A 14,489-nucleotide genomic window follows, 5' to 3' on the forward strand; every position below is an offset into this window, starting at 1 on the left:
ATTTGTGTGATTTTTGACACAGAATCAGTATAGAGCTCTAGCCATGTTGAAATTTGCATTTTAATCTCTTGGTGATTTTCAAAGGATTAATTTAAAATGACTAAATTGCTGCATTGCAAATTGAAACAAGCAATAACCATGGGGTTGTTAATATGATAGAGTCTGCTGTAGTGGAAAGAACATGAGTTTTGGAGACAGGCAGACACCGGACTCTACCACTCGGGGACCTTGGACTACTTATATTCTCTGAGCCTCAGTGTCCTTGTGTAATAAAGAAAAATGGGAGGAACAAATGAAGAATTAAATGCAGAGTTCCAAGTTCTGTGCTTGGTGCAAGAAAGATGCTGCTTTTGATGGTTCGTTCTTTCCCTTTTTCTCTGGGCTTTCCTACAATTCTAGTCTCAACCTCTTCTGAGGTCCAAGTTGTGGCTCAGGGCTAGGGCACATTACTTCTTGGAGCTTGTCTTTTCTGGGTTTTTGCTAACATTCTTGGTTGTGAAGATCAGTATTTGTCCTTTCATGGAGTGTATGTTTGACCGCACAAGTCTCTTTGAGGTGCCGATGACACCAGAATTTCTGAAGCTTAGAAATGGTAGAGGGAATGGAGTCCAGGACTCCGGTACCTGTCATATGGGAGGTTCTGTAAACATTTATTGATTATCTCCTCTTAAGAGACATGTTAAGCTTAAAAGAATAAGCAAAGAGAAGGGTAAAAGGACTTTGGCACGTGGAACTTCATTCTGTCACCAGAGAATCAGGTTGTTCTGGACAGCTTCGGAGAATAGTTAATGTAAGAAAGAGAGAAAGGAGCTAGTATAGATTCAGCACCTACCGTGGATCATATCAGGCACTATTTATTATGGAATCTTCACAGCAGGCTTATGAAGTCGTTTTTATCCCTGCCCTGAAGAGGAAATGAAGCCCAGAGACCTGAAGTAACTTGCCCCTAGTCATGTAGCCAGTAAATGCGAAAACCTGGAGTCACACTCAGGTCAGTCTGATCCCAGCACTGAGAAGCTGCTGGGTCCTGGGCCTCAGGCTCTATGGCTTCCCCACACCCTTCTAAGAAATTGCTCGTTGTCAGTTTCAGTTCTGTAATTAATTTTGTGAACTTGTTTAATGTCATTTCTCCTTCCATAATGAGAGGGATCAGTATTTTTTCATCACTGCATCTCTGTAATTAGCACTCTGTAAATACCCAGAACATAGTAGATTGTCAATATATATTTATGGAATGACTGAATGATTGGCTGAATGAATGAATGAATGAGCAATGCAGCCATCCCCAAGAAAAGGGAAAATAACAATTCTTCTCAGTTGGCTTTTAAGCCAGTATGTCTGCAAGACGTTAATAAAAAGCAAATGTAGAAAATTCTTTCCACTTTCAGATGGCTGTTGAAGTTAATTCTCATTACTTTTTACAATTTTTGTGTAGAAGTATTTTCTTCCTTTTCATTGAAAAACTATCACTGTGTAATTTTCATCAGAGTTATCTCAAGATAACACATGTAGGAGTGAATTTTATACAGGCAATAGTTAAATGAGCATAAATCTTTATAAATCTTAAAGAGTTGACCTGCATTAAAAAGAAGTCACAGATCAGGAACAGATACGTAGTAATAATTACATTGTAAACTGGGTGTAGAAGGGATTCTTTTTTTAGCAGCTAGGTTTTGAAGTTTACTTTTGATTAATGGATAATCATATAGACCTTCATTTGGAATATTAAACAAACCTGTCTTAATTATCTGGTCGATGTCATACCAAGTGGTTAATGATGCGCGGAAAGCATTTAGAATGGACAGTTACATATAACATTGCCCAGACTTCCACTTTGTCAAAAGATGTACCATGATATAGAAAAGATTTATGAACTCATCGTGACTTTCAAAAATAAACAAAGTTGAGGTGGTAGTAGAAGACCTATTATCAAGTACTGAGATTGTAGAGAATTCCATTGTTGCTCTTAAAAGTTGTCAGGTAATTGTTTATTCTAATGGTTTTTCCATTCACAGGGAGGGATAAAATTTGACCTCCGGGTAAACCCTGCCTTCTTTCCTATAATATACTTCTCTGATGTGATAGCTTAAGTGAGTTTGTGGAATTCTTTCTCAGACAGATTATTTTAGAATGCAAATTTATAATTCCCTTTTAAGAACCCCACACAACTAAAGTAACCTAAATTCTTTAAAAAAAAAATCAATTGAGGATTTTAAAGGTTTACATTATGGTAAAATAATCTAAGCAGGAGTTATTTCAGGAAATAAGACCCATTGGCAAAAGCAAGCCTCTTGCCTAGAAGCCTCCTCCAGACACAGTACAGTAAGTCTTTATCATCTGTACTGTGTATGAAGCTGAAAGTCACAAAGACTAATAAAATGACAGACCGTGGGGCGGACTAGCATCTGTTTCGAAGGCTCCAAGGAGTACCCAGCTTAGAGTCGGTTCTTTGGTTTGGGGATTATCTCATTTCCCTAAGGTATTGAACCTAAGACGCTTTTTCTCTAAGCCCCACTATAACCCCTCCCATCCTTGGCCCATCCCCCCCACCCCCCACCTGCTTCCTCACCCCGGGCGTGGATCACAGTGAGCCCGAAGTCCCCAGCCACCTGGATCGGCACAGGAGCCAGCAGGGACAGCTAGAATCGAGCAGCCATTATGGGGCTTCTCCTGGGGGAAATGAGGCTTGCCAGGTGCCTTCCCTTCCTCTTTGTCTGGATTTAGAGCCATAGAGGGTTAGAGCTGGACGGGACCTTCACCGTCATCTCTCTGCAGAGATGAGAAACAGGAACCTGGAGAAGCTAAGGAGCTTGTGTAGCACACACCTCTTCCAAAACTCAACTTCCAGGCTGTTCTGACCCAGTTAACTAGAGAACTTCCTTGGACCTGAGCCCTTTCCAGCCCTGGGTAGTGGTCAGCTTCATATCCCTGCCACCCAGCCCTACAGAGTGAGCCCATAATGAATGCTAGGCGGATAGGAGAATGCTCACGGGCACATAATTGATATGTAACTGAAAGAATGCTTGAGTTCTATGAATAGAAATGGAATGTCCTTAAGCCTAAAAACGTCCTGGCACCGAGAAAACTGAACCCTTCTGAGCATGGACACTAGAAATAGTCCCTCGAAGCAAGATTTTCCTTCCCAGTAGGTGAGTCACACAGAGAGGTAATTGTCAGGGAATGAAGGGGGTGATGATTTAGACTTAGCCGTGGTGGCATTACAGTCTAGGACACTGGGCCCAAGACTAGGTGAGCAGCAACACCATGCTTGACAGGATTGATGGTTCTTTAAAAGGAGAACTGATTCCCTCATTAAATGAGTAGACTCCATTTAAGAAAACTGGGCACGTGGACAAGTGTGGTGCTCAGTAACTTGGAAGCCTGGGTGTTGTCTGCAATTCTTCCCCCCCCCCCGCCCCACTTCTCAGGTCTGATTCATTATCAGGTCCTGTGATTTCACTTTACAGAGATCTGTCACATCCATATTCAAAGCTTTCATCTCCGTAGTTTATTTGTTGTAATCATTCTTTCCTGGAATGTGGCAGTAGCCTATTAATTGATTGTCCTGCCTCCCACTTGCCCTCTCCTGGGCATCCTCCATAGGAGCTCTAGGAAGATCCTTCTGAAACACATATGTAACTGTATCATGCTCCTTCAGCAGCAGCTCCCTTTTACCCGTGGAGAAAGTCTAAGCTCCCATGGAATCTGAACCCAGCTCCCCTGCCCTAGCACGTCCCCTGCCGTGTAGCCTACTCTTCACTGTACTGACCTGCTGGAGCTCCTCTCTCGTCCCTGCTTCTGTCCTGCATGGAATACACTTCTCCCCCTGTCCATTGAGTGAAGTCCTCTTGGGAGACCCAGACCAGCTGTCTTCTCCTCTGTCAAGCCTTCCCTAGCCTTGCCCCCATATCCATCCAGCAAAGTTAAATCTGCCCTTCTCAGGCAGCCCTGCAGTGTGTGTAGCCTGGACCATGGTACTTGGCACACCATACTAATGCCATTCCCATTCCCAGGCTACACTCCTGGAAAATGGGGATCATCTTTAATTAATCTCTGCAGGTGCAGCTCCCAGGATGGTACTAAATACCTAGTAGGAGTTAAATAAGTGTTTGTTGATTGGCTGATTACAGGAGACAGAAATGGGAGGTTGAAGACTTGGTCCCACTGAAGCAAAGTGCTAGGAGAGTGGTATACCTTGTGTTCCTTAGAAATATAAGCTCATAGTATGTTCTGGCTGCAATCTTGACCTAGGACAGTGTGCCATGGAGCTCCCTCTGCTCCTTATTCCCCATTCCCTACACTCTTGTCTTACCCATAAAACCCATGACTGACCTGGCTGTGAAATGAATACCTGCTTCTGTATGCAGCCCCCTCCCCATTACCTGATGAACAAACCACCTATTTCTTTACACTTTTATTTTTTTAGAGAGAGGGTGTGCATGGGGTGGGGAGGGGAGGAGCAGAGGCAGAGGGTGAGGCGGGGAGGGGGAGGGAAAATCCCAAGCAGGCTCTGTGCCCAGCATGGAGCCAGACACGGGGCTTGATCCCATGCTCCTGAGATCCATGACCTGAGCCAGAATCAAGAATTGGATGCCCAACCGACTGAGCCACCAAGGTGCCCCTTCTTTACTTTTAATAAATGTAGCCACAAATACCTTTAACAGCCTCCCCCAACCCCCAGCTATTTTACATGACTTTGTGAGTTGCCAGTGTCCATTCTTTTACCATGAGCCCTTCACCATTACTAAGCATTTGATCACTTCATCCAACCTAGGCCCAAGTTTTCTGATATCAAATGCTGTGTTCTTCCTAATATACCACGTTGTCTTTCAGGCTGGTGTATTTCTCTTAGGCTACACTGCTCAAACTCCAGCTAAGGAGCTGAGGTCTTCAGTCATTGCTTTCTTTACTTATTGATTCATTCTTTTATCAAACTGCTAGATGATGGGATGTCACTGCCCAGAGGGACCTCAGTCTAGGAACAAAAACATACTTGTAACCAAGTGGTTATAAGATAGAGACAAATAACCATGCCAGCACAAAGTGTAGGAGCTTGACAAATGTGGAATCGAGGAAGCTTTTTAGGAGGAGGTAACATTTCACCTGGGTCTTGAAAAGTGAGTGAGTTTCCTCAAGGAAGAGAAGAGCATTCTAGGAGGAGGAAACAACAGAAGTAAAGGCCTGAGGGTATGAAAAGGTATGACAGGTTTGAGAAATTGAGGGTTGGTGGAGCTTAAGCCACTGGATGCTTTAAGGCACAGGGGAGGAGACCCTTCTCGCCAAGGGGTTTTCTTCAGAGATGAAGTTTGGTGGAAACTGTCAATGCTCCCTACAGCTGCTCCCAAGGCCTGCTCTGCCCCGCAGGTGCTCCCACGGCTGAACGAAGTTCCCAGGGCTGTCGCCACTCCCACCCACTCCCACCCGCCTCGGCGGGTGGCATCCCAGAAGGAAAGAGGCAGGGGAGGAAGCAGATAAGAAAGACAGCTTCTGTTTAGACACAAATATCTTGGTAATCAGCACAGATGGGATGAGAAATACCAAAAAAAGTACATGACAGTTTAGAGAGAATTTGGCTAAATGTTACATATTTTTAACATACCTGTATAGAGTTTTTGGAACAAGCACCTGAATCTCTCAGAACCTGATTGGGCCTGGGGGTTATGCCTCAACCAAGTGGTGTTTTGATTTCAGAAATGTTTCCTTCCCCATCCACAAAAGTATCCTTATGATTTTTTTTTCTCCCACCAAAATAAGGTGCAGGATTTGTCTCTGACGCCGTGTCTCCTTATTTGGACGGCAAGCTGTGTAACATATTTCTACCCAGCGTGAAGCTTCTTGGCAGACTCTTGAGGCCACGTTTTGGTGGCTTCAGAGTTATCTTTGGATCTGTCAAAAGTGCTAATGGGCTTTCTGGCCTTCTTTAAGCTCCTCATTTCTATTTTCTTTTTACTTGCATCCTCTCCTAAAAGAAAAATTGATGTAATTCATCAGCAGTTAAGCATTTTACTGAAATGCTCAGCTGAGGGCCTTGTATTTTTGTTTGCGAGAATAGTTCTGCCATGTCACGGTCTTCAGAGCGAACCCCACCCTGACATCATTAGCTCAGCACTCCTCAGTCCACTGGGCAAGAGACCCACTTGTTGACTAATTCAGACTGCCTTGCTTGTTTGTTTTTTGTTTTTCAAGTTTGTTAGGAGGCAAGTTGGTGTGTTGGTTAGAGCAAGGGCTTCAGATTCAGGAGACCTGGTTTTGAAACTGGGCTCTGCCCTTTCTAGCTGGGTGACCTTTGGAGCCTACTTACCCTTCCTGGGCCTCAGTTTCTTCATCTATAGAAATGGAGATGATGATGCCTTTTTTCAGGGTTGTTGAGAAGATTAGAGAGAACACAGGTAAAGTACCTATTGTCTAACACAGAAGGATTACTCAATGGGATAACAGTTCTTAACAGCAACACTTTTTCTCTTTCAGTAGGTGTATTTCAATCCTCCTTTGTTCCAATGCTATGCTTCCTTTCCTGAATACAAGTTTTACCTACTATTTGTACCGATATAAACAAAGAGCACAGGTTTAGAGACAAATTCACCCAAGATTGATGATCCACATAGTGTATAACCTTGGTCCTATTACTTCATTTTCTCTGTTGTCTGTTTTCCTATCTGTAGAGATGATATTGCCTGTTCAAGGAGTGGTTTCAAGATTAAGTGAAATGTATGTAAAGCTTTGTATATTGTAGATGTTTAAAAATACTTACGTGGGACAATGTAAGGGAAAGTGTATGGGCTCTGGAGTTGGAACTGAGTCCAAATTCTGACTCCACCAGTTACTGAATCTCTCCCAGACTTACTTTATCTCGATACTGGGGGGGAAATGCCTCCTTGAGTTTTGTGAGAACTGCGTAAGATTACACATACGAAGTACCTGATATGGTACCTGGTACTTGGTAGGTAGTCAGTATATGGAGCTATTAATTCACTCATTATTTATAAAGGTCGATGGTTAACCTGGTGTTCCAATCAAAGAACAATAAATCATAAGATAAGTGCCCATTCTTATTCCCAACCCATAATATGTTGAAAAGCACTTTATGCTATTTTGCATGTAAAAATCCACCTGGTTTACTTGAATTTATGGGTTTAGAGCTCTTTCATCATTATAAATGGCAAACCCCTGGCAAGTAGTGTTCCTTCCCTCCCTGACCCCCTCCATTTTCAGAGGATTATATTGTGTGGCATTGAAAACCTGTAACATTGAAGAAATTAACATATTCATGTGTATTATTAAAGTCAGGTGCGTATAGAAAGGGTTGCAGAAATGAAACACATTATATTTTTTCTGAAATCTGAAGAGTACCAATCTATAGTACTAATTAAAGAAGCCCCGGGTACAGACAAAAGCTAGTTAAAATACTGCTTTGTCACCATTTCCTGCTGCTTGTCTGCAGTTTTTTTTTTCCCCTTTTGAGTGAAATACCTGGAAATTGTAAATCTTCAAAATTGCTCTGATTCCAGCTGAGCCCTTTTAGACAATGTCAACGATGGAGGAGGGGGATGCCGCAGTGATGACAAGAGAGGAGCATGCATGCCTAGCCTTTGCGGGTGGGATCTGTCAGACAGAAATGGGCTCTGTGCCAAAAAGCATTTTGGTTCCCGGGTCCTTTCTCTTGCCTAGATGTATGGTACGGCACATTGGGAAAGTTCTAGGATCTGGGGTCAGCAGATCTGAGCTGCAGTCCTGTCTTTATCACTTATGAGACTTTTTGGTCTTGGCACCCCTCTCTGAGGCTTGCTTTCCTCATTTGTAAGATTGTAGACTTCCTGTCCTGCTCACCTTTCGGAACCGATAGGCACAGCTGTGTGGTGCTGCCCGTGACCTCGTGTAAACTGTAATCAGCACACAGAAGTGCTTCATCTCTGAGGTCTCTTCCAGCTTTGCATTTCATGATTTTACACATGCACGGGATTCGGTCTCCCAGGTGGAAAGAATACGACAGGGGCAGAGGAGAGTATGCTTTCTGATAATCTTCTGTTTCTCATACTTTTTTTTAAGATCCCGCTTGTAATAAGAACAAACGAAATAAGCCACAAATCTCCCCTTCTTGTTTCTTCTAGAGAAATCTGACAGAATATTTTGTGGCCGTGGATGTAAACAACATGTTACATCTGTATGCCAGTATGCTGTACGAACGCCGGATTCTCATCGTCTGCAGCAAGCTTAGCACTGTGAGTAGACAGTCTTGAGATGGGCTTTTTAATTATTTTATTTCAATGGAAAGATGTATCGGGAAGATGAAAGACAATTTTAGGAAAAGAAATCAGCCACAATCCCCTCAACATGTCATTTTCATTAATTATTCATGTTTCTGTACAGTGCCAGTGCATGTTTTCATTGACTCTTATAGCTTCACAATCAATTATAGTTTTCCATTTGGTCTGGGTATGAACACTTTGCATGTTTTCACATACGCTTCCATCATTGTCATTTTTTTACATGTCTGTATCATATTCCATTGTACTGATATGTCATCATTTACTAAACCTTTCTTCTCTTGATGGCCATTTAGCTTGTTCATAGTTTCATCCTTTAGTAGATAATACTGCAGTGAACATCTTTTGGCTGCTTTTGAGGGATGTGGTTCATAGTCTAATGAGTAGGACCATCAGGTCAAAGGACTTGCTGAGCACTGTGACTTAGGACTGCCAGACTGCTTCCCAAACACACTGTGCTTGTTTATAGTGAATGCTGCCAGCCATATATGAGTTCCCATTTTTACTGCAGCCTTGCCAGAATTGTGTGTGTATTCATGCATATTTGTTTAAATTTTGCTAATAAAATAGGCATAAAGTGGTATGGCAGGTTTGCTTTATTTTTCTTTGGTTAGAGGTTACTGAATATTTTCCATGGGTTTATTTCCCCTTTATATTTTGTTAATGTCTTTTCCCATTTATCTTATAGGACTCTTGTTTTTTAATAAATTGGAATGAGGTCTTTTATATTGTAATAACTATTGCTATATGGATAATACAAATATTTTTCATATTCTTTTTATTTTAGGTTTTTTTTTTAACTTGACAGGTATAGAGTTTATATCTTTCCCTATATTCTATTAATGAAAGTTCTCAAACATAGAAAGTTGAAATCATTTTACAGTAAACACCCATATAACCCGATCTAGATTCTGCCACGAACATTTGATTATGCTTTCTTTGGCACATATTTATTCATCTTCCCATCCCATGTGCTATCCATCAGTCCATTGTATTTTCTGATGCATTTTAAAGTAAATCACAGACATCAGTATATATCCCACTAAATAATTGTGTATGTATATTATTAACTGAAGTTCAATATCTGTTTATAGTATTATTTTTCTTTTGAGGTTAAGCTTGCATACAGAAATTAACTGGGAGTGGAATGCCTAACAGGTACTTCTCTGTTAGAGAGGGTAGAAGGACCTTCTTATAGTGAGAATTTCCCTAATGAAGGGTCTATGGATAAAGTCAGTTGTGTATTTACCCACGAATACAAGGTGCCTAATAACGAAAACTTTGTGAGGCTGTTAGTTTTCTTTATGGTTTTTATTATAACTTCATTATTTTATTATTTCTTTGGTATTGTTTGCTTGTCAGGAACTCACAGTTTTTTGATTGTGCCAGGCTCATAGCACGTAGTAGGTGATAAAAGCATGGCCTTTGCCCTTGAGGGAAAAACATCCCAGGTAGCTTTTTTTTTGGCATTTTATTTTAAACTAGAAGTGCAGTTCATAATCTCAGGTCTTGAATGCCCAGACAGTTTGGGAATGAGAAGATTGCCATCCAGATTTATTGCTACATCTTTATGAAGCCAGTTAGAATAAAAGTACAGTTGAGGAGCCTGGCTGGCTCAGTCGGAGGAGCCTGTGACTCTTACTCTCGGGATTATGAGTTCGAGCCCCACATTCGGTGTAGAGATTTCTTAAATAAAACTTAAAAAAAAAAAAGAATAAAAGTACAGTTGAAAGAGTCTAGTCTGCAACCAGTTACTATTGCATTGGAGTATTAAACTTCAGTAGAACAAAAAAAAAGACATCATATTAGTGTAATTTAAATGTGACTTTTTTTTAAAAGATTTTATTTATTTATTTGACAGAGAGAGACACAGTGAGAGAGGGAACACAAGCAGGGGGAGTGGGAGAGGGAGAAGTAGGCTTCCCACTGAGCAGGGAGCCCAGTGCGGGGCTCGATCCCAGAACCATGGGATCATGACCTGAGCCAAAGGCAGCCGCTTAACGACTGAGCCACCCACGCACCCCGATCGTGACATTTTTGGGCTCTTAATATGTGCCAGGCACTGTGCTAAGCACTTTGCATCTATTAACTCATTTAATCTTCACTATATCAGTGTGTAGTAAGTTCTGTTATTATCACCTCCTTATAGATAAGGAAGAATGTACCTTCTGTGTAATTTTTTGTTTAGATATAGTGGATTAAACACACAAATTTATTTCTGCTCTCTTCCAAAACTAAAATGAACTAAAGAATAAATCGACAAGCACAAAGAGCAGATGTAGCAGAGATTTTTTTTTTTGCAGCAGACATTTTTAAAAATACAGAAAATACTGTTACCAGTGTTATGCCGGTATTTAAAAAGTAAGATGAAATGGACAGTAAAATACAACTTACCAAAATTGAATCAAAAAGAAAAATCGAATAGGTTATTTAATTTATAGAAATTGAATCAATACATAATTTTTTTTCCCCAAAACACTCAGCTCAGATGGTTTTACAGGTGTGTTTTATCAAACATCTCAAGAACAGATCATTTTAATCTTAGACTTCTTCTTGAGAGTCTAGAAAGAAAAGGGAATACACTCCTACTTCTCTTGTGGTAATTGTATAACCTTGACATTCAGCCACACAAGGAAGAGACATTACAAGAAAGTTTATCAGCCAATCTCGCTCATAAACATAGCTGTAAAAGTTTTTAAACAAAATAGTAGCAAATGTATTTTAAAATATGATTCATAATAACTAAGTTGGACTTATTCCAGAAATGTAAGGTTGATAATACTAGAAAAATCTATTAATATAACTTACCACATTAATATATTAAAAGGGAAAATTCATGAGGCACCTGGATAACTTGGTCACTTGAATGTCCAACTCTTGGTTTCAGCTCAGGTCGTGATCTCAGGGTCGTTAGATTGAGCCCCACTTTGGGCTCTGTGCTCAGTGGGGAGTCTGCTTGAGATTCTCTCTCTCCCTCTGCCCCTCCCCCTGCTTGCTCTTATACACGCGTGCTCTCTCTTCCTCTAAAATGAATAAATCTTTAAAAATAAATAAAGGGAAAATTCATATGGTCACCATATGGAAATGGAGATGGAGAAAAAGCATGACTATGTTCATGAACAGGAAGACTCGATGTATTGAAGATGTCCTTTCACTCTAAAACGATCTATAGATTGCATGCAGTTCCGTTCAAAAATCCCATTAGGATTTTATACAGTGCTTGGCAAACTGATTCTAAAATTAATGCAGAAAAGTCCAAGGGAAGAGCCAAGACATACTTGAAGAAAAAGAAAGGGTTGTGGAAGCTTGCTTTACCAGAATCAAAACTTTTTATAGAGCTGTAGTAATTAGGATGTTAGTAATGGCACAGGCATACACAAATAGTCTTGATGGAACAGGATAGACACTGCAGAAATAGGCCGTGTTGGGGGGGGGCTCTTTATATATGACAGGGGTGGCACTGTAAAATCTGGGGGAATGGATGGATTTTTCAATAATTGATTATCTACATGGGGAAGGAAAGGGAGACAATTTCTTTCTTACACCATATGAAAACTGAATTCCAGATGGATCAAAGACTTAAATGTGAAAGGCAAAATTTTAAAACTTTGGGAAGACAAAATGAATAATCTCTGTGATCTCAGAGTAGGGAAGGATTTAATCAAATAATCCGAAACATACGTTGCATATAGAAGAAGATTAAAATTGCAAATATTTGTTCATTAAAAAATACCATTCGGGGAATGAAAAGGCACGTCACGAGCTGGAGTTGAAATATTTGCCATATGTAAAACCAACAGAAGATTAATATCTGAAATATATAAAGAATTACTGCAGTTAAAAAGCAGAAGACAAATCTATCAATAGAAATACTGGCCAAAAGCACAAATAGGCATTTGACAGAAGAAACACAAATGCACAAATGGCTAATAATAATGTGGAAAGATGCTGAACTACATTAGTAATCCTAGACAAGCAAATTAAAACTACAGTGATTAAAACACTAGGTTTGTAAAAATTTGATATCTGATAAAGTCAAGTGTTATATTGAAATTGTACTGGAGAATTCATGTACTACGCTGAAAAGTATTCGGCACAAAACTATTTGCATACACTCAAAACTCAGCAGTCCCATCCCTAGGTAAAATGGTGTGTGCATGCCTGCTTGTGTGGGAACATACACGTACCTACACACACTCATTGGTCATTTGTAGAGGGATATATGTTCAAGCATATTCATATAGCAGCATTGGTGTTTTTGCTTTTGTCTTTTAAACCTGGACAGAGCCTGCATGACTACCAACAGAGAACCCCTAAATTATGGTATAGTCATCCAGTGGAGTACTGTATCAGGGAAAAAGAACTAAGCCACCAACATGATTAGGTCTCTGATGAAAGAAGCTACAGAAGAATATACAGTATGATTTTATTCACATAAAATTTAAGTAAGAAAAATTAAGTGGTATATTATTTAGGGATACATAAAAACTGCATGGGGGATGAAAAGAAATGATTAACACAAAATTCAGGTGGTAGTTTCCTCAAAGGGAGTGAAAACAGTAGAGTTTGGAAGAGGCATATAAGGGACATCAAAAATATTGTTTCTATCTTGAGGTTGGTTAGGGAATCAGCAAACTACTCTGTAAAGGGTCCAATAGTAAATATGGCTTTATAAGCCATATGGTCTTATAATTACTGGACTGCAACCTTATAGTTTACAATCCGTAAACTAGTGGGTGTGGCTGTGTTCCAACAAAACTCTATTTACACAAATAGGCAGACCAGACTTGGCCTTAAGGCTATAGTTTGCCAACCATGAAGTTAGGGGACTGGGTTTGGGATTCTTAAGTTTTTTTCTCTTAAAAGTTGATTATATAATATACATACTTTTATATGTATATATATTTCAAAATTTTTGAAAAGTTAAGAAGATACCAGGCCCCTTCATTGTGAAATTTTACAACACAGTTATAGAGACAAAGCAGTTCTTGTACAAAGGTTAAGAATTGAAATTGCATGAGATTTGGCAGTGGCACTTCCTGAAACCAGAAGACAGTGAAACAGGATCTTGAACTTCTAGGGGAAAATTATTTTTCACCTGAAATTCCATACATACCTAGTGGAAGCCCTCAGAGGAGAGTGGCACGAGCCCCTACCATACCTGTCAACCTCCCGAGTTCTCTATTCCTCCATTCTGCTTATCCACCTGACTTCATTCAACCAGTATTTTTCATGGTACTCTCTTAGGCACTGGGGATACAACCATGAACAAAATAGGCAAAAATCCCTGTCCTCCCAAAGCTTACATCTAATTCTAGTAGGTAGACCTTCAGTAAACTAGGTAAGTTAAATACATAGTACAGTAGCTAATGATGGGTACTCAGGAGTGTTGATATAAGGAAGGAGACTGAATGGGGAGCGTGAGGTGGCAGGCATTGCGGTTTCAGATAGATGGTCAAAGAATGCCTTCTTGCAACCATCAGGGAATTCCTCCAGCCTTGAGCTCCTCTGTGCTGCATCACTGTTTTCTTCTCTACTGGCCATTCTTATGAGCTTGCTTACATGGTATAATATCTCCCACACTTAAAACTTCCACACCCCCTTTATCCCATTTTAATTCTCCCTTTTAGAACAAGATGTCTCGAGAGCTATTTCTATTTACTGTCTAATTCCTTTCCTCCCCTCCCCCCAGTCTTCTATCAGGATTTAGCCCCGTCCTCTCCACTGAAACAGCTTTCGTTCAGGTCACCAATGACCTCATCTCAAGTAAAATTAAAATGAGTTAGTACTTACAAAACTCTTAGAATAGTCTGGCACATGCATGTATAGATATGTGTGTGTGTGTGTGTGTGTGTGTGTGTGTGTGTGTGTAATAAGTTATTAACATCTGTAATGGGAAGTCAAATATTGTTTAAAATTTAAAATCAAGAAATTGTTATTTAGAAATAAGGAGATAAATACTGTGTCGAATATGATTACTATGAATTAAGGTTAAGGACAGCTGCTTTTCAGTATAAGTCTTTTGTACTTTTTTGTCTTGTTTTTAAGGCTCTAAACATGTATCACTTTGACTTAAACTTTTTTTAACCAACAGTTGATTTTTAACTGTGTTCTGAAATTTACTGATTGATGGTAGAAACCTTTTCAGGAAGGGAGGTGGAATCTCCTTATATCTCACATGTGGTCAGCATCCTGATGTGTAATTTCTTTGGGGATAAAGTAGCT

At 40.1% G+C, this 14,489-nt stretch overlaps 1 protein-coding gene across 14 annotated transcripts in view; it reads left to right on the forward strand.

The window, feature by feature from the left end:
• The window catches only part of DENND1A (DENN domain containing 1A), a 503,929-nt gene that overhangs the window by 260,203 nt on the left and 229,237 nt on the right, over nt 1-14,489 (forward strand). For all 14 annotated transcript variants that reach the window (XM_027614760.2, XM_027614750.2, XM_035723489.1 and 11 more), the window contains one exon: nt 8,109-8,219. In XM_027614760.2, coding sequence (XP_027470561.2) covers nt 8,151-8,219 — 69 coding nt within the window. In that variant the 5' untranslated portion in view covers nt 8,109-8,150. The remainder of the gene's footprint in view (nt 1-8,108; nt 8,220-14,489) is intronic.

The sequence above is a fragment of the Zalophus californianus genome, chromosome 13 (genome assembly GCF_009762305.2).
Source record: "Zalophus californianus isolate mZalCal1 chromosome 13, mZalCal1.pri.v2, whole genome shotgun sequence".
NCBI lineage: Eukaryota > Metazoa > Chordata > Mammalia > Carnivora > Otariidae > Zalophus > Zalophus californianus.